The 24,742-nt window shown below is 52.2% G+C and overlaps 1 protein-coding gene and 1 long non-coding RNA gene across 8 annotated transcripts in view; one reads left to right on the top strand and one right to left on the bottom strand.

The window, feature by feature from the left end:
* Positions 1-14,856, bottom strand: part of DGAT2 (diacylglycerol O-acyltransferase 2) — a 35,639-nt gene extending 20,783 nt beyond the window's left edge. For 6 of the 7 annotated variants that reach the window (XR_014231564.1, XR_014231565.1, XR_014231566.1 and 3 more), the window contains exon 1: positions 14,361-14,856. Coding sequence is in view for 2 of the 7 variants with exons in the window: in XM_082342247.1 (XP_082198373.1) it covers positions 14,361-14,400 (40 nt within the window). In the remaining 5 variants the exon portion in view is untranslated. The remainder of the gene's footprint in view (positions 1-14,360) is intronic. The other variant, XM_082342246.1, reaches the window with a different exon arrangement.
* On the top strand, positions 5-23,364 carry LOC309605917. Its single transcript, XR_014231571.1, has 2 exons — positions 5-14,014; positions 22,860-23,364. It is a non-coding gene; the product is annotated as an uncharacterized lncRNA (long non-coding RNA).
* The last annotated feature ends 1,378 nt before the right edge of the window (positions 23,365-24,742 follow it).

The following is a 24,742-nucleotide window of genomic DNA, read 5'->3' as shown; positions in this document are numbered from 1 at the left end:
GCGACAGAAAAGAGATGTCAGCCTGTCCACCCTTCCCTCCAGCCTCAGAGTCCCCATCACCAAGTTATCTCCCACAGACACCTTCCCAGACACGAGAGGAGCACGGGCCAACACATCAGACAGATCTGGGCTCACATCCCAGCCCTGCCACACAACAGTTTTGTATTGATAATTCTGGGCTGTTCACATGCTTCGCTTCCCTGTGCCTCAGTTTCTATATATACCCAGCGGGAATGATGTCCCCCCTCAAAGGATCATTTTGGAGAACAAACAGGGTATCCAAAGAGGCTAGGGGGAGGCTTGCCATAGTTGCCAGTTTTCTTCCCTCCCCTTCACCCCAATCAAACTCCTGTCTTTATCCTTTATCTGGATCTAGTACAAATATTTAATCTTTGCTCTCTGTGTCTGTGAGGCCAAGGACAGAGGGCCAACATCCAACCTGCAATGTTTTTTTCCTCCAAGTGTACTTTGCGCACCCCCAATCCTTGACCCACTCCCCACCCCTGTATCTCCAGGACTAATACCCTTTCCCAGTGAGCTGAGCCCTCCTGCCCCACCACCAACACCACCGATACCACCTTCAGAGGGATTCACACTTTGCGCTTCATCTCAGTGCCCAAAGCTTGGGGCCCAGAGAGGAACCAGCCAGGAACCTCTGCTTCCAGTGGCCAGTGAGCTTCGGGACACTGAGGGCTGCAATTCTGTTTGCTACCAAGCAAGTGCCAAGCCTATAAGTTAGGACAAGATGTGCCCAGTTAATTGGCTCTGTGGCCGTGGCCCCAGGATGACGCCCTGGACTCCAGCGGCTGATGGGCAGAGGGACCGGAAAGCCTGGTGATTGCAGGAGAGGCAGCGCTGGGGAAGAGCATGGGCGAGGCTCCTGACATACCCCATTCCTTCCGGCAGCCGGACCAAAGGAGTGCCCCGCTTCAAACCTCCACATGTGCTGAGCCCCAACTGCACGCCCTTTGCTAAGCACATCTTCACCGAGTGCCTACCTACCGTGTGCTGGTCAAACACATTCCTTCACACGACCCACTCTGCCAGGCCCCCCGCTGAGTCACAATCTTGTCCTTGAGGGTCTCGTGACCTTTCACCCTGGCCTACTGCGGAAGTGGGAGGGCGAGCGGTATAAGGGCTTACACTCAAGCCCTTGTGTTTCTTCAAAATCTGTATTTCAACAAGGTTACGGCAGAGATTAGAAAGGGACACAACCCTCATCTGCCGAAAGTTAACAATTACTTTGACTTTCGGGAGGCATGTAAATAACACCAGGCCTCAAGGCAGACACATCAGTCCTGCCCCCTTCACCTGGTCTAACGGAGCAGATGGAGGGGGCTCGGCATGGCAGAAGAGTCAGATCCCAGCGCAAACCGTGGTTCCACTCACTATGCGACTTCAGGCAAGACCTCGAGGGCGCACAGCCACACCCCCAGAGCATGGCGCACACCGGGTGCCCAGTAGCATCTACCGCTCCACAGGACACCTGGGGCGGAGGTGGTAGTATGTGAACCCACCGAAGCAAATGAATAGGCTGGGCTACACAGGCATGCCAGGGGTTTAGCACATAACTGCTCCTTTGCCCTCTACGTAAATATCCTACCATCACAGCCGTTTCTACCTTCACACTTTTCCAACACCCCATCCTGGAGCCCGAGGGCCCTCTGGGGTCTTCTGGTACAGCCCAACTGAACATTTGGGGAGGCTGAGGACAGGAGCACTGACTTGTCTAGGGTTACCTAGCCAGGGCCAGAACCCAGGATTCCCGCCCCCTGCTCAGGGTACAGCAGGCCCAAGGGTGGCCTGTGCTCAGAAGTGGGGAGAGTGTACTGGGTGAGTACAGGCGGGAGGGAAGTGAGGCCAAGCATAGGCCTGAACCCCAATCCAAGGGCCGGCCTGCCAAGTCATTCCCTAGCCACTGGGAATGTGCGGGATGAAGGGAAGCAGGGGCCATGGTAGGCGAGTCCCTGCCCTGGGTCTGGAGCAGGCTGGTTGCCTTGGTTGCAGAGAGGATAGAATGTTCTCCAGCACCTTCCTACTCAGAGTCTGGTCTCGGAGCTGTTTAGAAATGCAGGGCCCCAGCCTGGATCTACTGAACCAAAATCTGCATTTTAACAGGACACTCAGTCCAAAGTCTTAGGTAGGGTAAGCTTGGGGTGGGAGGCATGCAGGGAGGAGCTGGGGGCCTCCACCTTCTACTGGGCAGGGGAGAAAAGGTGATGGGAGGAAAGGCATCAGACATTGTCTCATCTGACCACTTCCTACTGCAAACAGGACCCCGAAGAGTGCTTGAGGAATGTTTGAGGAGTGCACAGAGAAAGGGCTCCCTGTCTAGCCCCTGCCTTTGGGTCAGGACCAACCAACTGGTCACACTCACTACATGGAGCTCTCCTGCTTTGGAGGTGGGGTAGGCATAGTAAATCCATATTGGTGACATATCCCCCACTGAAACAACTGAAAAATTCTTCCTTGTTTCCTAATCCAAATCCGTCTGCTATTACAGGTCTCTCACAATTAGATAAAGTCAGGGTGCAGGAAATGTAGACTGTCTTATTCAACCGTCACCCTATTATCCACACAGAAGAAGAAGGCCTGAAGGGCTCCCACAAGCCCCAGGGCAGGTTGGCCAGAGCTAGGCCTTTCCCACACTCCCCAGTCTGTCCTCCCTGCCTCGGCCCAACTACCGCCCACAGCCCGCTCTGCAACCAACTAGGAAATGCAAAGTCCACTGAGGAGTGGCAGGTGTTCCTGTGGGCAGCACAGTGAGGGGGCTGCCTGGAGGGGGAGGCCAGGAGGGTGTGGCCACTCTGTGTCCCTCAGGCCTGGGCCCACTTGGCTGCCTCCTGGCCAGACCATCCCGACCTGGCTGACCACAGAGCCCAGCCCTGGGAGCTGGCCTGTCCAGGATGCTGAACCACAGGCCCAGTGGAAGCCCCCTGTGGATCTAAGAAATATCCAGTCATTGCTCCCCTGCCTAGAAAGCCGCTCCTTGCCTTGCCCACCTGATGACCCCCGACAATGAGATAAGGCAGCTCGTCCTTCAGAACCCAAACAGGCGAGCCTTTGGAGAGAGGTCACCTTTCCTTCTCTGGGATTATCAGCTCTAAGGCCCATGCAAGCGTGGAACCCTCTAGGGCCATCTCACCAGCCCCCACCCATCTTGGAAAGAACCTGTCAGTAGATGAAGTCGGGAGAGGCCAGCAGAAGAGAGAAATAAGAGAGGAATGGAGTCCTCCTTCCAGGTTCCCACAGCCCCTCACCTGGTACCGACTGCTGATTACAAGTCCACTCTCCCATCACACTGGGAGCTGCCCAAGGGCCTGGGTCTGATCCATGTCTTGGTTCCCAGTGGCCTCTCAGAGTCTGGCCCAGAGTCAACACTCAGCAAGGTTTGCTGAGCAAAAGGACGAGCAGGTCTCTGCTCTGGCTGATCCTCAGGCCCCCCTCCCCCACCCCTGGCTCTCTCTCTGTGGGGCTGGGTGACAGGTAGGCGGCCCGCACGGCCCATGCAGCTTCAGGGCCTCCAACGCGCTTCCATAGGCACTCTGGTTCCTCACCAGTCCTGTGAGTTTGGCATCATCACTGCCATTTTGATGGTGATAAAGGCTCAGGGAAGTGACATAGCCAAGGTCACTTGGTCAGAGGGTGGCAAAGTTGGACTCAATTCAGGCCTAACTTCTAGGCCTGCGTTCTGTCCCTGTGCTGCAGGTCTCCCCACGTTCCTTCTCTCTTCTCCCCAGAAGAAAGTGGGGGAAGGCTGGGAGGCGACAGGAGAAAATGCATGACCTATTTTCCTCTAGAGGGGCAGGCGAGGAGCAGGCGTCTTGTGCAGTAAGTTAAGTGGCAGCAGGCCTTGGGGTTCCAGTCCCAGTTGTACCACCAACTCCTGTGTCACCTTGGCCAAGTCACTTCACCTCTCTGGGCTTTGGTTTCCCCATATATAAAATGGTGGTGGGGAGGATGAATTTTATGATCTCTTTGACTGCTTGGACTCTGGTGTCCACCCTCCTGAGGATACCACCTAGAGGCTCACCACCCTGCAATAGCCCTGGTACAGGTGCTCGGCAGATGGGAAGTGGGGCTTCAGCTGGGCACCCCCAGGTCATTGCCAGACCTCACCACTCAGCTGTCAGCATCTCCTCTGCCCCAGTTTTGGCTGGGAGAGGTCCTGCAGAAGCTGGTATAGATGCCAGTGCTGCAATCAGATGTCACCACTGCCACTACCTTCATACCCAGCCTGACTGTCCTCAAGTCCTGTATGTGGCCAGCAGGGAGCCACAACCTGGCACCACAAGTCTCAGCACCAATGTGCTCTCTCGCCACCGCTCCCCCAGCCTCCGCCGGCACACTGCACTCTCTGCGCACCCTCTCAGCGCCAGTCCCACTGCAGCCAGTGTCTACTTCCTTGGTCATCCTCCTTGGCCAGCGTCTCCTGGGTTCCAGGGCTGGTACCTGATTCATCCATGTGCCCAGAGCCCAGCCAGGCCGGCAAGAGAAGGAGCTCATAGAAGTTTACTGCATGAATCAACAAATGCATAAGTCCCAGAGGCAGCTGAAGGCCTGGATGCCCAAGTTAGACTGAGCTGCCTGACAGGAAGGCCCCCAGCCCTATCACTGAGGACCCCAGAGATGGGGTGGGGGAGTGAGCCTCTCTCGCCCTCTCTGAGCATGAGTTTCCCCCCACCCCACGATAAGAACAGAACCCACTTCCTACAGATGTCTTATTTTCATGAAGGAAGACGAGACAGGCCACAGAGTAACTTGACTCGTTCTATGAAGAGAAGCTGCCAGTAACCAATCCAAATAGCTGCTCCAGGGCACCACTGATTTCACCATTTATTTTATACAGCTCCTTTGCTCCTGGATTTGGGGAGGGCAGAGGGAGTGGAGCGGCCAGAGAGGCCCAGAGCAGCTCTCTTACCCCCAGAGAGGAACCCCCTGCCCCCATGTCTATACGGAGCTTCCCTGTCCACAGCACTCTCCGGGAAGGTAGACAGGCAGGGATGGGCAGCCCCATTTCACAGAGATGGAAACTGAGGCAAGTTGAGGCCAAAAGATGTTAACCCACTTGCTTGAGGTCAGGGTATAGGGGAGCCAGGACTCTCGGCAGGCATTTGAGTTCTGAGTCCTTCACCATTTCCATGATGCCAGGCTCTTGAGGGCTGGTCCCCACTACACAAGCCCGTCTACACCCCGACTTTAGGAACACACTCCTGGTGAAGGGAGGGCTGCCTCTCTGTCCCAACCATGTCCCAAGTTTCATGGCGGGTGGGGATGGGTGTGTAATGCCTCTTTGCCCAACATCTGATAGTAAAGTGACCAGGCCGCACCCGGGACTGATGAAACCAGGGCTTTCTCTCACACAGGCTTGAGGGGGCAGCGTCTGAGCCCCAGTCCCCGTAATCTGAGAAAGGGCCCTGGGCCAGCCCTGGCCCTGCATAACTCTGTGACCTGGGGCAAGTCACTTAGCCTCTCTCAGCTTTAGTTTCTCATCTGTAAAGTGAAGATAAGAATCCCTACCTGTCAGGGTGGTTGGGAAGGTAAAAAAAATAAATAAAAATTAAAAATGCATGTAAGTCCATTTGGCATCTGTTAGGTGACTGACACCTGTTAGGTGATTAGCTCTCGTCATGGCTTTTACCACTGACCAGAGTGGGAGGGGAATTGACGAACAAACACAAAGTTTTTCAAGATGTGTGTGGTCATGAGGTTGTGTGTTATGAGGAGAGGGAGCAGAGTGGGGGCGGTGGCAGGGGAGGCTCCAAGGAGGTGGCGAGGCCTCGGCAGGGCCTGGAAGACAAGATCTGGGAGGCGAAGAGGAGGAAAATGGGCACTCGGGGTTGGGGGCAACTGCCCCAATAGAGACTCAGACGGAGTTACAAAGAGGCAGGCCCAAACCCAGAATGTTCAATGACCCAGGAACAGGGGTTCACATTTACCCAAAACAGATGCTGAGAATAGGAAAGATGGAACGGGCTCAAGCAGCCCAAAGTAGGCTCCTGGAGGAGGTGGTGGGGACAGGGATAAGCATGGAGCACTTATGAGGTGCCCAGCACTGTACCAGCCACCGGGGAAACAGCAGTGAACGCAGCAGGTCAAGTCTCACCTGTTAGGGGGCTTAAATTCTGCTGAGGGCGAGACAAAGCACCGACACATAAATGTAGGATGTAACATCAGGCAGTGATGAGAGCTCTGAAGAAAAATAAGCTAGAGGGATAGACAAGAGGATCCTCACCTGTGGAGAGGAGGCATGGAGCAAGGCTGACTTCCCTCCACGGGGACACTGGAGCACACATGACATTCCTGGGTCAGGCCTCTGGGTACCCCACACTGCCTCCTCTACCCTCCTTAGCTCTGGCATCCTGGGAAGGGATGCCAGCCTGGAGAAGGCGCAGAGGACAGGCGGACGGGCGTCAGGAGAACCTGACCTCCAACTCGCAGGAAGTGCAGCCTTGGTGAGTCGCTTCCTGTGCAAGCCTCAGTTTCCTCGTCTGTACAGTGGGGCTAATACCTACCTTGCCAGATTCTTGGGAGAATTAAATGAGGTAATGTATAGGCAAGAGCATCATAAAAAGTAAAGACCTGGGTGAATGTGGGGTAATTACCAAGTAAGCCTGGGTTTCCACTCCTGTCTAATGGGTTTCACAACCCCTGCCTTGCCTTGGAGCAGAGGCACTGGCGTCAGTAGACTTAGGATTCAAATCCTGGCTCTGACTCTTATTTAGTGTGAGACCCTGAAAGTCACTTCCCCCGTCTAAGACTCAGCGTCCTCCTTTGTTATGATCCAGAATTGTTGGGAGGAATCCAAACAACTTATGGCAAAGGGACAAACAGCATCTGGCACCTCTGTTAGAGAGCTAGAAAGATGCCAGTGAGGTCACAGAGATGTGGACAGCCGCCAGAGGCTCCTGAGTGGGGAAGTCATCCTGCTCACGTCTGCAGCCCCAAGGATGCCACACCTGGGCCCAGCCTGACCTAAGCTCTGCCCTGGTCCAGCAGCTGCCAAGTGGACAGTGAGGAAATTGCCCCAAGCTACTCCAAAGGGCTGGGAACAAGTCTGCACAGAGGCACAGAGATGGACATTCTGACTCCTGGCAGACCCTTTGAGGTCCAGGAAGCTAGGCCAAGTGCCAAAGAAATGCTACATCTTCAAGGCCAGAGGCAAGCTCTCTTCCAGGTCCCCTCCCCGCCAAGCACCTTTCAGCAGGAGTCCACACGTGTGACGATGGGGGACAGTCATGGCTCTGGAGGGTCATGCCTGTTGATCTCAGAGGCCCAGCCCTGGGTTGGGCTCCAACTAGCCCTGCGCATGAAGCTGTGCCCATTCTCTGCCTTACCACATGCTCAGCCAGACCCTTCTTCCCCTAGGAAGTCTCCCTACACTCTTGGCCCTGCCTGCCATCCCTCCAAATACAGTCCTGTCACCTCCAGGCCCAATCTGCTCAGTCACTGAGCTCACACTTACTGGGTACCTACCAGGCCCTGAACACTGGTCCGTCAGAGAAGGGCCTCATCCTTCTTGGCTGATTCTTCCTCGGGGTAGCCCTCCTCCCCCACCCCATGTGCCCCACCTCACCCTGCACTCAGCCTTTCTCATTCTGGGAGAGAGTGCGCATTTGCTCATCTGGGTCCCTGTGCCCAGCACGGGGTCAGGCACAGAGCAGATGCTTGGTCAACGTTTGCCAACTGGATGCTCGAGGGGCCTGTGATGAATAAACAGGGCCTGCACAAGAACAGAGATGACGGACCTGTGTCATGGCAGAGGGTCAAATGGAACTTTCTGGGGGATCAGGAGGGAAAGGTCTCCTCTAGCTGGAGGGGTCGCGGTTAAAGGCAGGGGCAACAGTGGAAGGTTCCAGAAGGAGGGAGAGAAGGGTGGAGGCCAAACATTAACATTCATTCAGCGAGTACTTTCTGAGTATCCTTTACAGGCCAGGCTAGGCGCTGGTCTAGGGTGGGAGCTGCCAGACCCTGCCTTGCCTCTGCTTCTTGGGCTCTTGTGGGAGGAGGAGCTCCGCCCCGGGGCTGCCCACCTCAGCTATGGCTGGGGAGACAGGGCTGTGAACAATGAGGCACAGAGGGTAAGCCAGGGCCGGGGAATCCATGGGAGGTACCCAACTGGCCTGGAGGATGCTGTCATGGATGGGTCAGGTGAGATGTAAAGGATGAGTAAGTTTGCCAGGCTGACAGGAGGGAGGTGCAGGGTCAGGACCCCAGGTACTGGAGTCCCATAAATGGCACCGGAAAAGGCATGGAAGGGAGAGAGGGCACAAGTTTGAGGAATTAACTGCAAATAGTTCAACCAGGTTGAAGCATAGCAACAGTGTGAATGGGTGAAGCTAGTCGAGAACGTGCAGGGGGAGTGAGCCATGGAGGACTGGAAATGCCAGGCCGAGGAGTCCTGGGCTCCATCCTGAAAGTGGAGAAAATTGCTGCCCACCCCTTCCATTCCCTCCACCAGCTTCAGATGGTGTCTAAGGGCCCCGAGGCAACTAGCCAGCCATTCACCTGGTCCCAGTCCACTGGTGATTTCTTTTCTCGAAAGACTAATAATCTCCCCTTTAAGGGTTAGGTGTTCTTTAAGTAGGTAACCTTAAAGCAAATTAGGTGTCCTTAAAGCAGGGCCCACTGGGACATCTGACCCAAAGGTGTCCCTGGAGGACCCTGGAGGTGACTGCTGAGGACCCCAATGGCCTGCTTTCTCTACCCCCATCTTCTGACACATTAAAAAAATAGCTACTGAAGTGGGAGGGGTTGCCATGGCAACACCACCAGCTTGTGGGTATGTCACCACCAAGGAGTCCTCAAAATAGGCCCTTATCACAATACATGGGCAAGCGTGGGGAGCTAGGTTCTTCTCGGGCACTTACCTGGGCCCCAAGCAGGACATGAGCCCATTTTCACAAGGACAAGTTGAGGACAAGAATGAGTAGGAGGTTGACCCCCAGGATCCCACAGCCATCGGGCATGATCGGAATCACACTTCTGCAGCCGAGCTGGAATGAACCCAAGGGGGCTGCCTTATGCAGCCCTCCTTACTGTACAGACGAGGAGGCTGAGGCCCCAAGAGGGCAGGGTCTTGCCCAAGGTCACAATGGAAGCAGATGCAGAGCGAGCCTCCTGGCCACTAAGTCTGCTCTAATAGTGAAATGAATTCACATTTCCTGCTTTTGTCGATTTGCCCAAAGGGTTTGTGTGTTCAGCTTCCTTGGGTCTGCACCATAACCTGGGCAGATATTCTTATCATGCATTTGCCCATTTTATAGATGAGGATACTGAGACTCCTAGCCCTAAGCCCTCAAAACTGCCAGTAGCAACTCCACACCCAGGAGGCTCCAGAAGTGGTAGAGGCCAAGAAACTCTGAGTGCACCAGGTGCCTCTCCCAGCAGCTCTCAAATCTCCACCCCCAACCCCTGCAAAGGGCATAGGCGAGCCACCCCAGGCCTGGATACAGTGACCTCTATCTCCCTTGTCTCTCAGCACACCAGGACCTCAGCTCAGGTTGGTAGCCCAGAGACCCTGCAGTCAGACTTTCCCTCCCACCCAAATCTCATGTCTCTATTTATGCTGGTCCCTGTACCTGAAGGTTCTTGCCTGTCTTGGTAACACCTGTTCATCTTTCAATATTCGGATTGACTGTCGCCTCTTCCAGGAAGCCTTCCCTGACCCCAGGATGATTTAGCTGCCTAACCCTCACCTCCAGGCCTCCACCCATGCTTCCTTCCCCTTTCACTATGTGGATTGCTGTGCACTGTCAACCCCCTAGTCTCACTTCCTCAAAGGCAGGGACCATGGATTGACCTGTGTGCAGCACAGAGTCTGACACACAGAGGTGCTCCATCAATAAACTGAAGGGCCCACACCCAAGTCCCCACAGTGAGGAGCCTTCCTGGATGTCCCAGAGCTGAGTCTGCCACTCTCCATAGTGTTGGAGGCTGTTGCACGTGACACACAAAATGAATGACAAGGACTAACAGGCGAGTCACAAGCTAGTTTACAAAGTGCTTTCCATTCCTGTTAACCTAAACCCTCACATCCTTGAGAGTTTGAGATTTTCTGATCCTATTTTCCATTTAGGGGGAGTAGTGAGATACCCAGAGGAGAAGTGAAGCCAGGGCTGGAATCCTGGCTCTCTGGCTTCTAAGCCTTGGAAGTAATGGGGGGAACTGTGGTGAGCCCCCCACCCTCGGCACTCAGCCCTGGAACCGGCTCCTCGTGAGACTGTGGTGTCTCCAGAGCAGGGAACAGCTGCAGGCCCAGCACCCAGCACGGGTGGGCACAGAGGAGGCCTGAGGAAGAATTGAGAAATCACACCGAAGCAAAAAGCAGGGCTTCCTGCCAAGAGGAAGGAGCAGTGCTCAGGAGGGCTGAGGTCCCATTAATGATTCATTCATTCAACAAATATTTACTGAGCACCTACTATACACCAGGCACTGTGCTAAATGCTGGGACAAACACTGAGAAAGACAGACAGGGTCCCTGTTCCCAAAGGGCTGACATTCTTCTGGGGGAGACAATCACCTAAACAGATAAGTACACATGAGAATTTAGGTAATGAGAGGGGCTATACAAAATAAAACAAGATGGGGAGGCTCTCCAGATGGTGTGGTCAGAGAAGGCCTCTGAGAGGAGACTGAATGGTTGGAAGCCAGCCATGCAGTGACCTGGGCAGAGGGCAGCACATGCAAAGGCCCTGAGGTAGGACTGAACTGGTGGGAATGCTGGGGGAACAGGAAGACCCCTGGCAGTTCTAGAGCACGACATGGTAGGAGAGGAGGTTGTGAGGCCATGAGGACTGCTCACAGGGGGCTCCACGGCCACAAGGAGGAGTCTGGAAGGTTTGGAGTACGATGAGGGGCAAATGGCTGTTCCCCTGGCCTCAAAACTCTGGGGCTCGTGGTGCATGTACTCATCAAGGCAAGTTGGGGGAGCTTCCTGAAAAAGCTTGGGAAGGGGTGATCTGCCACTCCCATCATGGTCTGGGAGCAACCTACACTCATTCAAGAAACGACCACCTACAGTGGCCAGAGCCCTGCACTCAGCCCTTCGCGGCTTCACCACGCTTCTCTCTTGGTTTAAGGCGGCCAGTGACTGGCAGATGGATCTGGGTTCTAACCCTGGCTTTGATGACCCTGGTCCAGTCCCTTCTCTCTGGGCCCCTCAGTGTCCCATCTGTAATGTGAGGGCTGTGCCAGATGCAGCGCTCCCAGAGAGCTTTGATTTTATGACTCAAGTACTTGTTGCTGAAATCAGGGGTGGGAGGATGGGGGTGGGGCAGGATTGCCACACTGGCTAGTGAATCACCTAGCCTGCTAATAAAATATTACTCTTGGCTCTCCTTTCCCAGCCCAGAAGAGCCCTCAGTCGCACAGATAGCCCCAAAGTGGCATTTGTGCATTTGGGGAAGTGGTCTATGCAAGGAAGGAAAGCTATAAAGAATTGGGGGAGGGAGGAACATGAGAATGATGTTCTCATCCTATGATTTAGGACTGGGTTAGGTGACTGTCAATCCTTAGTTCCAGAGTTAGCCTCCAACAATCCAGCCTCTTAGTTTCACCTCCTACCAAGTTCCTGCTTGCACACTCCCAGTGATGGAGAGCTCCATCCCCACCCACACCAAACCTGTTGCAATCCTCAATAGCTATCAGAAAGGATTCCTCCATTACATCAAATCTGCCCCCCATGATGCCACCCCTGTTCCTGGCCTTGCTTTTCGGAGCCTCACAGAGCAAATCAGCTCAGGATTTTACTGGGGCTGCCACCATTTCATGCTGGGTCCTGTGGTGAACCCTGGGGATAGAGGCAGGCATCAGAGGGCTTTGACCTGAAGAGCCTCATATCCAGGGGCAAAGGCAGGGGTGCGAATATGACTAACTCTGCATTCTCCACCCCTGGCACAGGTAAATCCTTCAGATATTAGAAGATACCAACAGAGACGCCTATCTCCCCGACACTTCCAGCACACACCCACCTACCCATGCACCCACAGCTGGCCTCTGCTTTTGGTCAAGAAACCAGACACCAAGGTATCTATTTCAATCTCACCCATTACAGGTCTTCCCTTCACAGAAGCCATGGTCTCTCCTTGAATACCACCACCAACAGGGTGTTCACCACCTCCCAACAATGGGACCTCACTGGCAGAGGCAAACCAGGCCACTGGGGAGTGTCTTCAAAGACCAAGGATGTAGAAAGCAGGTCTAATGGAGATGCCAGATAACACAAGATTTCCTTCAGTCTCTCCCTTCCCCACCCAAGTCTTTCACCAAAGCGGAGCCCAGACACCTAAAGTAATAGGTTTGCATTTCATACCAGCCCCTGCTACATCCCATGATGGAATTGTTTGCAGCCAGTTTTTTCTTTTTTTAATGTTTTCAAGACCTGATAACAACATGGAGAAATGTGCCTGGTAGGATAGTAAGTGACTTGGTCAAAATCATTCACTGGAAGTCCTCCTGAATTACAAATCCTAGGTCAAAAACGAGGAAGTCAGGGTCACCTGCTCCTGGAAGATAGAGCTCACAGTCTGTGGACAGCAGAGGTGAGGGAAGGGGATCTCCAGGAAGGACCACCACAGAGAGCACCCCTATCCCATTCTCTGGAGACAAAAGCATTTTTAAAAGCATGAACATGGCTAGGTCCCTTCCTTCCCCTGTTATGGGCATTAAATGGCACAGTGAACGGACAAGCTCTTTTAAGTGAGAGAAGGGGCTGTCAGAGGCTGTCGGGCTGGGTGTCTGGGGCAGCTCAGGCTGCTTGTCCTGAAGATGGTGACAGCATCTCGGTACCTCTCCAAGGGCAACGAGCAGCACCCAGACCAAGAGGGGCAGATAATCACACCAATAGTGACACGGGGAACAACGCCAATGCCCCAGACATGGTTAAACTGTGACACAGCTCCAGGGTGCTCACCTAGCAGCCACTAGAATATTATAAGTGATTTGGAGTACCAGAAGGAAATACTCATGATTTAACACTAAGAGGGAGAAAACAGGATTCAGAACTATATCTACATCGTGCTTTCAACTTTTATCTAAATAATGTGTACAAATAAAACTATAAAGAAATATACTAAAATGCTATTAGGAAGCTATCTTTGGATAGTCAGTTAACCAGCAGTTTTAAATTTTCTTCCTGTTTTTCTATATTTTTCAAAATTCCAATAATTCATATGTTTTATTTTTATAATGAAGATGTGTCGAGTAGGCTACTGTTAGTTACTGAAGAAAAATCCTAAGTAGGAGAGGTTCAGCAAGCAGAATAAAGACTTAGGTGGAGGGAGGGAGGATTCAAGCAAGACAGACACATAGACCAGGACAGCTGTGAGAATGTCCCAGGCTCTCCCGGATTTGTATTTAATCCCCTGGCCAAGGCACCTGTTAAGGAAACCTTGGGTGGGTCATGCCTCCTCCCACCTCAGTTTCTCCAAGTATAGGTGAGAGGTGGGGGCATGCAAGGGATGCTCCTCCTTGAGTAGGAAAAGCTCTGGAGTTTGATCTCCACTCTGCCCCTGATTCACGGAGGGCCTCAGTTGCACACTGGTGGAACAGGGGCCCGGGCCACACTGGAGGGCACCCAGGGTCCTCTGCCCCACCTTCTAAGTGTGCCAGGCTCACAGTTGCTGCTGAGTGGGCTCCCAAGCCTGGGCTGAAGAATGGGTGTGAGGAAGGAGACAGTGTGGGCACACCTGTCCCAGCCAGGCATGTTCCCTGTCTGGTGGCTGCTTCAGGGGATTGCAAAACCCTTGCCACTCTGCCCCATCCAGTGCCTCACAGCTTGATCCACCAGGTGAGGAGAGAGGGAGGGAACTGCCAGGGGCCAGGAGCAATGCTGGGGGTTGGAGAGGAGTTCTCAGCTATCACCCCATCTCACAGGCTGGAGGAAGAGAAGTGATGTAACAGAGGTCCCCAAAATCGATGAGTGCCAGAGTGGAGAATGCGCCCACATGACTACCATGCCAGGTTGCCTGGTTCAGACCCGGTAACCATTATTCTAACCTCATCTCAGACCCAGGTGAGTTGGGGGGAAGAATGGGAGTGATGATGGGGGAGAGGGCGGCAAGCCGTCCCAAAAAGAAAAGAAAGGGGTTGGGACCTCGGCCCCCATAGCGGCCTGTCCTCCAGCAACGTGCCCCCACCTTACCAACACACTCCTGCCTGCCTTCGAGCCTTTCATCACATCCTTTCCTGAAAACCTTCTTGCAGCTGCACTGCCCCAGGAGAAAGTCCGCAAGGCCCTGCAGACCCTAGGCTGTGACAGCTCATCTCCCAGACCCTTAGCCCAGCTCCGAGAGCTCTCACGGGACAGCATGGTTCCTCAGTCAAAGCTCTCCCTCCGGCCAGCTGGGCCCGATGCTCACCTCGCAGGACTCCGGAGTAGGCGGCTATGAGGGTCTTCATGGCGAAGCCGGTGCACGTCGGGGCTCCGCGTGAAGCCGCCTGACCCCGCGCCCCTGGCCCGTGCCGCGGCCGCCTGGGCCAGGGCTTCGCGGCGAGCACGGGAGCGCGGCGGCGGTTACGGCCTGGGGAGCGGGGGGTGGGCGGCCAGACGGGCCCGAGCGGCGGCCCAAATTGGAGCCTTGGCCACGGCCACGGCCACGGCCACTGCGCCCGTGGCTCGGAGCGCGGCACTTTGTAACCTCATAAAGGGGCGGGGACGACGCGGCAGGGGCGGGGTCGGCCGTTCCAACCTCGGCCGCACCAGCTCCATTGGGGTGGGGGAGCCCGGGCTCGGCTTGGCGCGGGAGGGCTGCTCGGAGGCCCCTGCTCGGCGCAGGTGGGCGGCTCGCGAAGCGGAGTCCTCCTTGCAAGGGGCTGCCTGGTTATTCCTGCCGCTCCCTCCGCCCGCCCCTCGCCGCACCCCCGCGGCGGTTGGTGCAGCCCGCCAGCAGGAACTTGGGCCGGGAGCCCCGGCATGGGCAGGACAGGCGGGGGCGGGCGTGGGTTTGTGTTTTACTTTGGGCAGGGCCTTGCCTTGGCTACAGATGCTGAGGTCCCGCCTCTGATTGGTGGTTGTATCAGGCTTAGTTAGGTAGGGGTGGGCTCCTGAAGCCCTCACGCTGCCTCTACTTTTCCATCTGTTTCTGTAGAAACTTCACAGAGAATCTATACACTGCTGAGTGCTGGGGACCCAAACCAGTCAGTCTCGGCCCTGCCCGGGGGATGCTCACGTTAGTGAGAGGCAGCCATAGGGATGCTGGCAGCAATGCTAGGGCAAGAGAGAAACCTCTGGCTGTAGACCAAGAGGAGAGAGGTCCTTTCCTTGGACTGCGGGCCGGGGGCTGGGTGCACTTCCCAGAGAGATTAGTGCACAGCAGAGCTGGAATCAGACAGACCCGGAGCCCAGTTCTGGCCCTCCCTTTCTTGAACCTCAGTTTCCATATCTGTACAATGGGAACAATAACACTTATTTTGTGACGTGCTTTGAGAACCAAATGAGGTGAAGTGAAAAAATAGCCTAGTATAGTGCCAGGCACATAGAAAGGGTTCCAAAATTATTTTCATTGCCCTTTGATGAGTAGTTTTGTAGATGGAGGGTGTAGGGGTAAGGCATAAAGTCTTAGAAAAGGCAGCATGTTTGGGGCAGGGTTAGGGCACCTGCAGTGGCTAGAGCCCAGGCAGCTGTGGGAAATGAGGCTAGGGCTAGACCTTAGGAAGTTTCTTGACTGCCACTCTTGAGACATTAGGGAGGATAGCTTTGAGTAGGGAAATGACAGTGGTCACCTATGTTTTTAAGAATCCTCCAGGCATAGAGTGGGGAGAGGCTAGAGGCTAGAGGGCAGTGAAGAGCCTGCGGGAGGGTCCCAGGTGAGAGAGAATGATCCCTGAGCTCGGATGGTGGTGGAAGGATGGAAAGAAGGCCTGGTCTGGAGAAAAGTGCAGGAGGAGGTGAGATCTACTGGAATGTGGTGGAATGAATTATTGGATGTGGAGGGTAAAGGGAGGTGTGTGGGCAACAAGCATGTGAGTGAAGAGACGTATTCCTTGGGGACATCTTGAGCAAGCTGGGTGTGGGCTCACGGCGTAAGAGGAGAGGGAGTCTCTGCCGTTGAGGTCTTTACCATCTCTTCTTGTCAGAAGTCACAGTTCCAGGGCAGCATGTGACAAATGCCACTGATGGGACCTAGAAACATTGCCATTTGTTCAACCCACTCAAGGCCATAGGAGTAAACCTTGAGAAAAAGTCATGGAGCCCTGAGGCATGAGTTGGCTGAGAGTAGAAGGAAAAGCATTCCAGGTAGAGAGGCCGGCATGTGGTGAGGCTCTGATGCTGAAAAGAGCTTGGTGCCTTTTAGGAAACTGGGGTAAAGCTAGCGGCTTCCAGGTTTGTGGGGGACATAGGGGTCTGGTATGTGCAAAGGCTGGGAGGTTGGGACAGGTGTGATGTATTTCTGGGGAAAGAGCAGTGCAGCAAGGTGGATGCTGAAGGTGTCGTGAATTCTTCAGTCCTCTCCCCAGAGGTGTTTTGGGTCCCCTTGGAAGCAAGACTCCTACTGGCCTGGAAGGACCCCAAGTCAGTGTGTGGCTTGTGCCTGCTCCAGAAGGGTCTCCTGTGGAGGAGGCCTGGGGCTAGAACACATGGCCCACCCACTTCCCTCATAGTATGATCTAAGGGGCAGAGCTTGGGCTGGGAAGCAGGAGGCCTGCATTTTGGCCTTTCCTGTCCCATTGACTTGCAGTGTGTCCTTGGGCAAGTCATCTTCCCAGCCCAGGTTTTAGTTTCTGCATCATGAAATGGAGGTGACAGTTCTTATCCCATATTTGAGGCGCAAATGAAACCACAGCATGTAGAAGGGTGTCACCACTGTGCTATGAAAGTAAGCTACTGAAATGGCAAGACTTTGGATCAAGACCAAGGCCCCTTTGAAACATTCAGATCCCAGGTTCACCTACTTCAGCACATTTTTCCTGTGCACCTTCCTGGGCCCGGCTCTCATTGGGACACAGAAGGTAATCAGACATAGTCTTGCCTTTGAGGAGCCCCAACCCAGAGATAGTGTCCCCAAGTCAGTGGTTGCAGCAAGACAGCCAGGCTATGGTGCAGTGAAATGTGGGAGGCTGTGCCGAGTTCAGTCCCTTCCTCTGTGCTGTCACTGTCTGCAGTGTCTGCCTCTCCCGTGGGCCAGGAGCTATCCCAGGATCAGCAGGAACTTCATCACTCTGTGCCCCAGTGCAGACCTGGCTCAGATTTGTGGCTCAGTTAACAGTGGACTGACCAGTGAATGAGTACAACAGAGTCATGGACAAAGCGCTATGGGGGAGCACCAAGGAGGGAATGGTAATCGAGAAGGTTGAGAGATGACGACATTTGCTGCTGGACCTGAGATGAAGAGTAGGATTCTGCCCGGCAGAAAGGAAGGAGAAGGCCTTCAGGCAGAGGCTACAGCCTGGGCAGAGGCCTGGAGGTGGGAACCATGAGCACCCTGATATGGCTGGAGGAAGGATGCTGGAAGAGGGATGCAGGCAGGGGAGGAGTAGGAGATGAGGCTGGAGAGGTTGACTGGACCAGATCTGAGGGGCCTTGTAATCCCACCTGGGCTTCATCCTGTGGGATGGGACCAAAGGAGGAGTATGACCAGAGCACCTTGATTAGATTGGAGGGTTGGAAAGATCAGGTGGGTGGGTGGTTTGGTGGTGTGAGGGCTTGGGATGGGGCAATAACACCTAGTCCCAATTTGGGCCTTTCTCACACACATGGGAATATTCACCAAAGGATGCTGAGGCAAGTCCGAGGGCTGAGAGGGGCACTCACTTCCTTCTGGGTCACCTCACAGAGTGACAACTCCCTCCCGTTGGTCCCCAGCTGCCATGCCCAGGGCTCCTGCTTAAACAGCTTGGTCCACTTTGGCTTGGATGGAAAACCAGACCAGCGTTAGAGTAACTCAGAGAGGATGTTTCTTGGCAGCTTTCTGTGTCCTGGGATGACTGTTCTTCCCTGCACGAGGTGAGTGTGGGGAGCTCACACCAGGCACTGACTTCTCCTGGCCCCTCCCCACTCATTCCAGCATCCCTCTATTCCCGCCCTAATGCACTGCTCCGCTGCTCCTGCCGGTGTGTCGGCAGGACGGCTCCAGGACCTGGGTCACCTTTCCTTCATCATTTCCCAACCCAGTGCTTTTCCCACAGTGCTTTGGCCAAACCCCAGATGGAGAGGTCAAATCAAGCCACCAAGCTGGGTTTGACCAGGGTGGGCTTCCCCAAAGGTGGCATGTCCTAACGCCCCCTTCAGTCAGGAAGGTTGTGCTGCCATTAGGAATTATGGGTGCAGTTTTATGGTTTGTGAGGGGTTGGATACTGGCACCTCTGAGACCCCTAACAGTGATGGCAGCCTCAGCCCCTCCATTGCACAGAGGAGGAGGTGAGTGGCCGGTCTGCAAGGCAGAGAGGACACCTGTCCTAAGAGAGTCACAGGGCGAAAGGCAGAAACAAACAATTACAAGCGCTCTGCTCCATGCAGGCCCTGGCCCGTGTGAGCTCACCCGGTCCAGGTAGCCACCCTGCCAGGAGTGATTACCACCCCGCTTTGCGAATGAGGTACAGGGAGATAAAGGGATTTGTCCAAGATGAGACAGTGACTAAGTAGTGAAGCTGGGATTCACATCCAAGTCTTCCTGAGCCACAAGTCCATGTGCTTTCTCTGCTTCACAAGGCTGGGGTGGGATGGGGGAGACGGGGAGTTCCTAACACTGGAACTGCTTGACAAAAGGAAATTCCCATCCTTTTCCTCCTTTAAGCTTCTCTCATAGCCCTGTGAGGTTGTTGCCATTTTGTAGTTGGGAAAACTCAGGCTCAGAGACCCAAAGAGCTTGCCAGATGTCAATGCTGGGGCTGGGATTTGAACCAGTTCTCATAGCCCAAGGCTAGGGCTTGTCTGGGTCAAACTCATTCCCAGTGCTGGGCTCACTTGGAGGGTTGGAGGACAGAGGTGATGGCAAGGGGAGGGGGGCCTGGTATGGCTCTGTGGTGCCACATGTCACCCACCTTCTCCTTCCCAATCCAGGAATTTGCCAGGCAGGGCTGCTTTGGGGCACAGAACTCCTTCCCTCCTGGGACTCCCTCCCTCCCTTCTAAATCTCTACTGTCCCCCGTCTGAGTGATTTCACCACATGCTGCTTGTTCATCGGGGCCAGATGGTGTACAGTCCCAGGTGCCAGGCTAAGGAGTCTGCACTTTATCCTCAGAGAAATGGGGAGCCATAAAGGGTTTTAGCAGGGATGACATAAGGTCGGTTTTGGCTTTAGAAGGATCACTGTCCGGGTAAGAACACCTTCAGTGTCACCTCCATGACATCCTTCCTGGCTACCTCTGCCCTGGATTAGTCAGGGTCCCCACAGGAAACAGCATAGCTGTAGTTGGGTAATTTGGGGAAATTTTAATACAAAGATTATTTGCAAAGATGTAGGCAGGATATAGGGAAAAATTCAAGGGATGGTGCGGTACCCCAAGGCCAGTGACATTTTGGGGGCATGTGGCCTGAAGGGCAAAGGGAGGAGGCCAGCTGGAGTGGGAGGTGTGTGGAGAGGGCTGCCTGATGGAAGCTGTGGCACAGACAGCCCGTAGTGACCTAGCAAGGTCACTCTCTGTCCCTCCCTCCTCCCCATCTTCTGCCAGGACTTCCCAATGGCCAGAAGGTAAAGGAGCCCAGTGACACAGTCTATACAGGGAATCCAGGCAGAGTTTAGGGTAGAGAAAGGTGGAGAGTGGGTCTGGAGGGTAATGGCCCTAGAAGGACCCTCTCCACCTCTGTGTCCCCGTCAGACCCCTAGCTTCTTTCTTTCAGAGCATCTATAACTCTGAGTGTCTACACACATGTCCTGCAGAGAAGAAGCTACTTGAGGGCAAAGGTAGAATCAGTGTGCTCTCTGTGTCCCAGTGCCCAACACTGGGCCTGGCTCACAGGAGAGACTTGGCTAATGTTGGAAGGAAGAAAGGAGGAAGGAGGCAGGGAAGGAGAGAGGGAGGAAGGAAGGGAGAGGTGATGAGGATGTAGACTGAACGAAAGTAGTGGTGGGTGAAATGTAAGAAGGGAAGGCTGGAGAGATGCTGAGGCCTTAGAATCTCTAGGACTTGGTGACGTGGAGGTAGGGCTGAAGCACAAAGAGATGATTGAAGATAACTTCAGGTTTCAGACAAGAACCCGGGAGCACTGACCTCCAGCTCTAATGCCTGACCTGGGGGTGCGGGCTCAGTAGTGGCCTTTGGCCCTGTCTTGTGGGACAGGTCTGGCCGACTGGAGAGGAATAGGCCTGAGACACTGGGAAACCAGCCTTCAGAACAATCCCTGCCCCATTTTAGCATGTTTTTGTTGCAATACATGCAGAAAGTGCCCCTTGCATCATTCCGTCTGTAAGTTTTTTACTCAACTCTCCCAGGACCTTTCCCCTGCAGGGAAGGGACAAGGAGTAAATCTTCCCTCACACTGAGAGCTCCTCGTGCGTGCTTTGTTATCCATCCCTCCCTCTTGCTCACCTTTCCGGAGACCCTCCTAGCCCTGTGCTGATCTGGGGGTGCAGTCCTTACTCTCTGGGAGCCTGCATTCTGGGGGAAGAAACAGACACATTAAAAGACAATTACTATGTGTGGTGATGGATGTTAACTAGACTCATCGTGGTGATCATCTCACAATATACATATATCAAATCATCATGCTGTACACCTGAAACAAATATTATATATATATATTTTGGCTGCGTTGGGTCTTCGTTGCTGCACGCGGGCTTTCTCTAGTTGTGGCGAGCGGGGGCTACTCTTTGTTGTGATGCGCGGGACTCTCATTGCGGTGGCTTCTCTTGTTGCGGAGCACGGGCCCTAGGCTCGTGGGCTTCAGTAGTTGCGGCACGCGGGCTCAGTAGCTGTAGCTCACGGGCTTAGTTGCTCCGCGGCATGTGGGATCTTCTTGGACCAGGGCTCGAACCCGTGTCCCCTGCATTGGCAGGCGGATTCTTAACCACTGCGCCACCAGGGAAGCCCACAAATATTATATGTTAATTATATTTTTTAAAAAGACAATTACTTTTCAGCAGTAGTTTTCCCAGTTTTCTTTAGCAGTGAAATCTTTTCTTCAAATGCAGCCTTGTTCAGAAGCCCACAAGGCGACACAGATGACATGTGATTGTTACATACCGTGTTCAGGCCTCAGTATCCCTATGCTCCATCCAGATGGGAATAAGTAAAGTATCTCTTTCCTAGGGTTGTTGTAAGGGCTAAAAGAATGAACGAAGTGCCCAGCACAGGGCCTAGCATCTAGTACTTGACAAATGTTATCAATAGAAGAGTTATGATTGAAAATAGAAATTGGGAGGCCAGATTTACCGGGAGATGGGGCAACCTGTCCAACAGGATTTGGACAAACATAATGGCGGAGGGAAGGGTAAAATGTCCCGAGTAACCAGTGAAACTGGAGGACACTAGGAATGACAAAGAGACAGGCATCCCAGCACGGAGATGAAAACATACCCAGAGGAAAACCACAATGTGAGCGAGGGTCCCAGAGAGCAGAGGCCCAGTAATAGTAGCCTCAGTCAGAGGAAACTGGAAATGCGGTGTGCTTGATTTAGCTTATCTTTCTAAGCAAAGCCCAGTGCAGGCAAGGAGATGGGTGAGACTCAACCCTGCTCTCAGGGAACTTGCAATCCGGGGAGGCACTCTGGGCACAAATGACTGCAATCCAGGGAGGAAGTTGGGGGGGGGGGTCAATGAAAGAGGGTTCTGGGTAAATCAGGGACAACTTCCTGGAGGAGGGTGCAGTCACTCTGGGCCAGATCTACCAAAATACACCACTATGCTACACTCTGCTGCAGTGGTTCTCAAACTTCCCTGTAAATCAGAATCATCTGGAGTTACAGATTGCCAACAAACACATGAAAGGATGCTCAACATCACTAATCATTAGAGAAATGCAAATCAAAACCACAATGAGGTATCACCTCACACCAGTCAGAATGGCCATCATCAAAAAATCTACCAACAATAAATGCTGGAGAGGGTGTGGAGAAAAGGGAACCCTCTTACACTGTTGGTGGGAATGTAAATTGATACAGCCACTATGGAGAACAGTATGGAGTTTCCTTAAAAAACTAAAAAGAGAACTACCATACGACCCAGCAATCCCACTACTGGGCATATACCGTGAGAAAACCATAATTCAAAAAGAGTCATGTACCACATTGTTCATTGCAGCTCTATTTACAATAGCCAGGACATGGAAGCAACCTAAATGTCCATTGACAGATGAATGGATAAAGAAGTTATGGTACATATATACAATGGAATATTACTCAGCCATAACAAGGAACAAAACTGAGTCATTTGTTGAGATGTGGGTGGATCTAGAGACTGTCATACAGAGTGAAGTAGGTCAGAAAGAGAAAAACAAATATCGTATATTAACGCCTGTATGTGGAACCTAGAAAAATGGTACAAATGAGCCGGTTTGCAGGGCAGAAGTTGAGACACAGACATAGAGAACAGACATATGGACACCAAGGGGGGAAAACTGTGGTGGGGTGGGGATGGTGGTGTGCTGAATTGGGCGATTGGGATTGACATGTATACACTGATGTGTATAAAACTGATGACTAATAAGAACCTGCAGTATAAAAAAACAAACAAACAAAACAACTAATACTAAAGTTTCATTGGGTTATTTGTATGGAAATATGTTAATATAAATGTTTCAGACATTACATGAAATTTCTAAAAATCTTATATGTTCTGGTATAATGTTATAAGTCATAATTCTAGTTATCACTTTAAAATGTATATCTCAGAAATAACTAAATTTCCTTGTCAATTGCATTATTATGAACTTTCATCAAATCTTTAACCATGGTCATTTCTAAGTCTTTTGTCATTTACAGACAGTTCTGGGTGTACTCTGATGCTTTTGCAAATATGTTCATATAAAAGGGTTTCATCTTCAAGGAATTCATGGAAAAGACTCTGACAAGTACAGGTTTCTGGTAACTGACTGTACTGCTGAACTGAATGAATAAGCATTTTCAGAACTCTAATGAAAAACTGATGAACTCATAGAAGTAGTAACAAAATATCAAGATGAAAAAAAAATTAATTACATGGGACTGAGTGAACTGATGAGGATGATTATAATTTTTGTGACTTTCTGTTTGAATTAAAAAAAAAAATCCCACAAGGACTCAGAGGCAAAGAATATACAAATCAATTTTCACTGCAAAGTAAAGGAGCTGTTACAGTGGAGGATTACTGGGCTGAATGTCAATATTATGACATAGTATGAGTGTGTTTTGTGTTTGGTAATTGCAATCATTGTTGCTTTTGTTGTGGTCATCCATTTACAATGCTTGGTGTCAGTCTATTTATCTCTTGTAAAAATAAAATACAGTGTGTGTGTGTGAAAAAAAAAAAAAGACTGACCATAAAAAAAAAAAAAAAGTCATGTACCACATTGTTCATTGCAGCTCTATTTACAATAGCCAGGACATGGAAGCAACCTAAATGTCCATCAACAGATGAATGGATAAAGAAGATGTGACACATATATACAATGGAATATTACTCAGCCATAAAAAGAAACAAAATTGAGTTATTTGTAGTGAGGTGGATGGACCCAGAGTCTGTCATACAGAGTGAAGTAAGTCAGAAAGAGAAAAACAAATACCATATGCTAACACATATATATGGAATCTAAAAAAAAAATAGTTCTGAAGAACCTAGGGGCAGGAAAGGAATAAAGACGCAGATGTAGAGAATGGACTTGAGGACATGGGCAGGGGGAAGGGTAAGCTGGGATGAACTGAGAGTGTGGCATGGACATATACACTACCAAATGTAAAATAGATAGCTAGTGGGAAGCAGCCGCATAGCACAGGGAGATCAGCTCGGTGCTTTGTGACCACCTAGAGGGGTGGGATAGGGAGGGTAGGAGAGAGATGCAAGAGGGAGGAGATATGGGGATATATGTATATGTATAGCTGATTCACTTTGTTATAAAGCAGAAACTAACACACCATTGTAAAGCAATTATACTCCAATAAAGATGTAAAAAAAAAAAAAAAGAATCACCTGGAGGACTTGGTAAAAACACAGATTGCTGGGTCCCACCCCCAGAATTTCTGATTCAGTAGGTCTGGGGTGGGGCTGAGAATTTGCATTTCTAACAAGTTCCTAGGTGGACGCTAAAGCTGCTGGTTTGAAGCCCACTCTTGGAGAATCACTGTTGAACTGCTTTGCACTGAGGAGATGACAGTGCATCTCAGAGAAACTGCAGGAGGAATCTATAGTCTCTGGGGGGTGATGGGAAGTGATGTTCAGTGGGAGAAGCATTGGGAGACTGGAGGTAGGGTGGAGCAGTCCTTATTTTTCCAAAAGGAGAAGCAGCAGCTTTCATGAACTACAGCAGGTAGTAACAGGTGCTAAACTTCAGTGAGTATTGTCTGCCACTTCTGGTTTCAGGTATATTACATGCGTGAATTTATTGAAGCCTCAAAACAACCCTATGGAGTAGATCCTACTGTAATTTGTCTCGTTTTACAGTTGAAGAAATGGAGGCACAAAGGTTTAAAAAGTTGCCCAGGGTCACACAGCTAGTAAGAGGCAGAGCCAGGATTTAAGTCCAGGTATTCTGGCTTCAGAGCCTATGCTCTATAATAGCTGCAAAGTCCTGCCTGGTTCTGAGGTCAATGGTATAAACCTCATACTTTAAAAGGTGGCCCTGGAGAGAAGGAAGCATTGGTTATCAGGAGCTGAGGTTGAGTTAGCAAGA

The sequence above is a fragment of the Balaenoptera borealis genome (genome assembly GCF_965194805.1).
Source record: "Balaenoptera borealis genome assembly, chromosome: 11".
NCBI lineage: Eukaryota > Metazoa > Chordata > Mammalia > Artiodactyla > Balaenopteridae > Balaenoptera > Balaenoptera borealis.
Note: the sequence above shows the minus strand (reverse complement) of the source record. Positions and strands in the feature narration are given on the sequence as shown.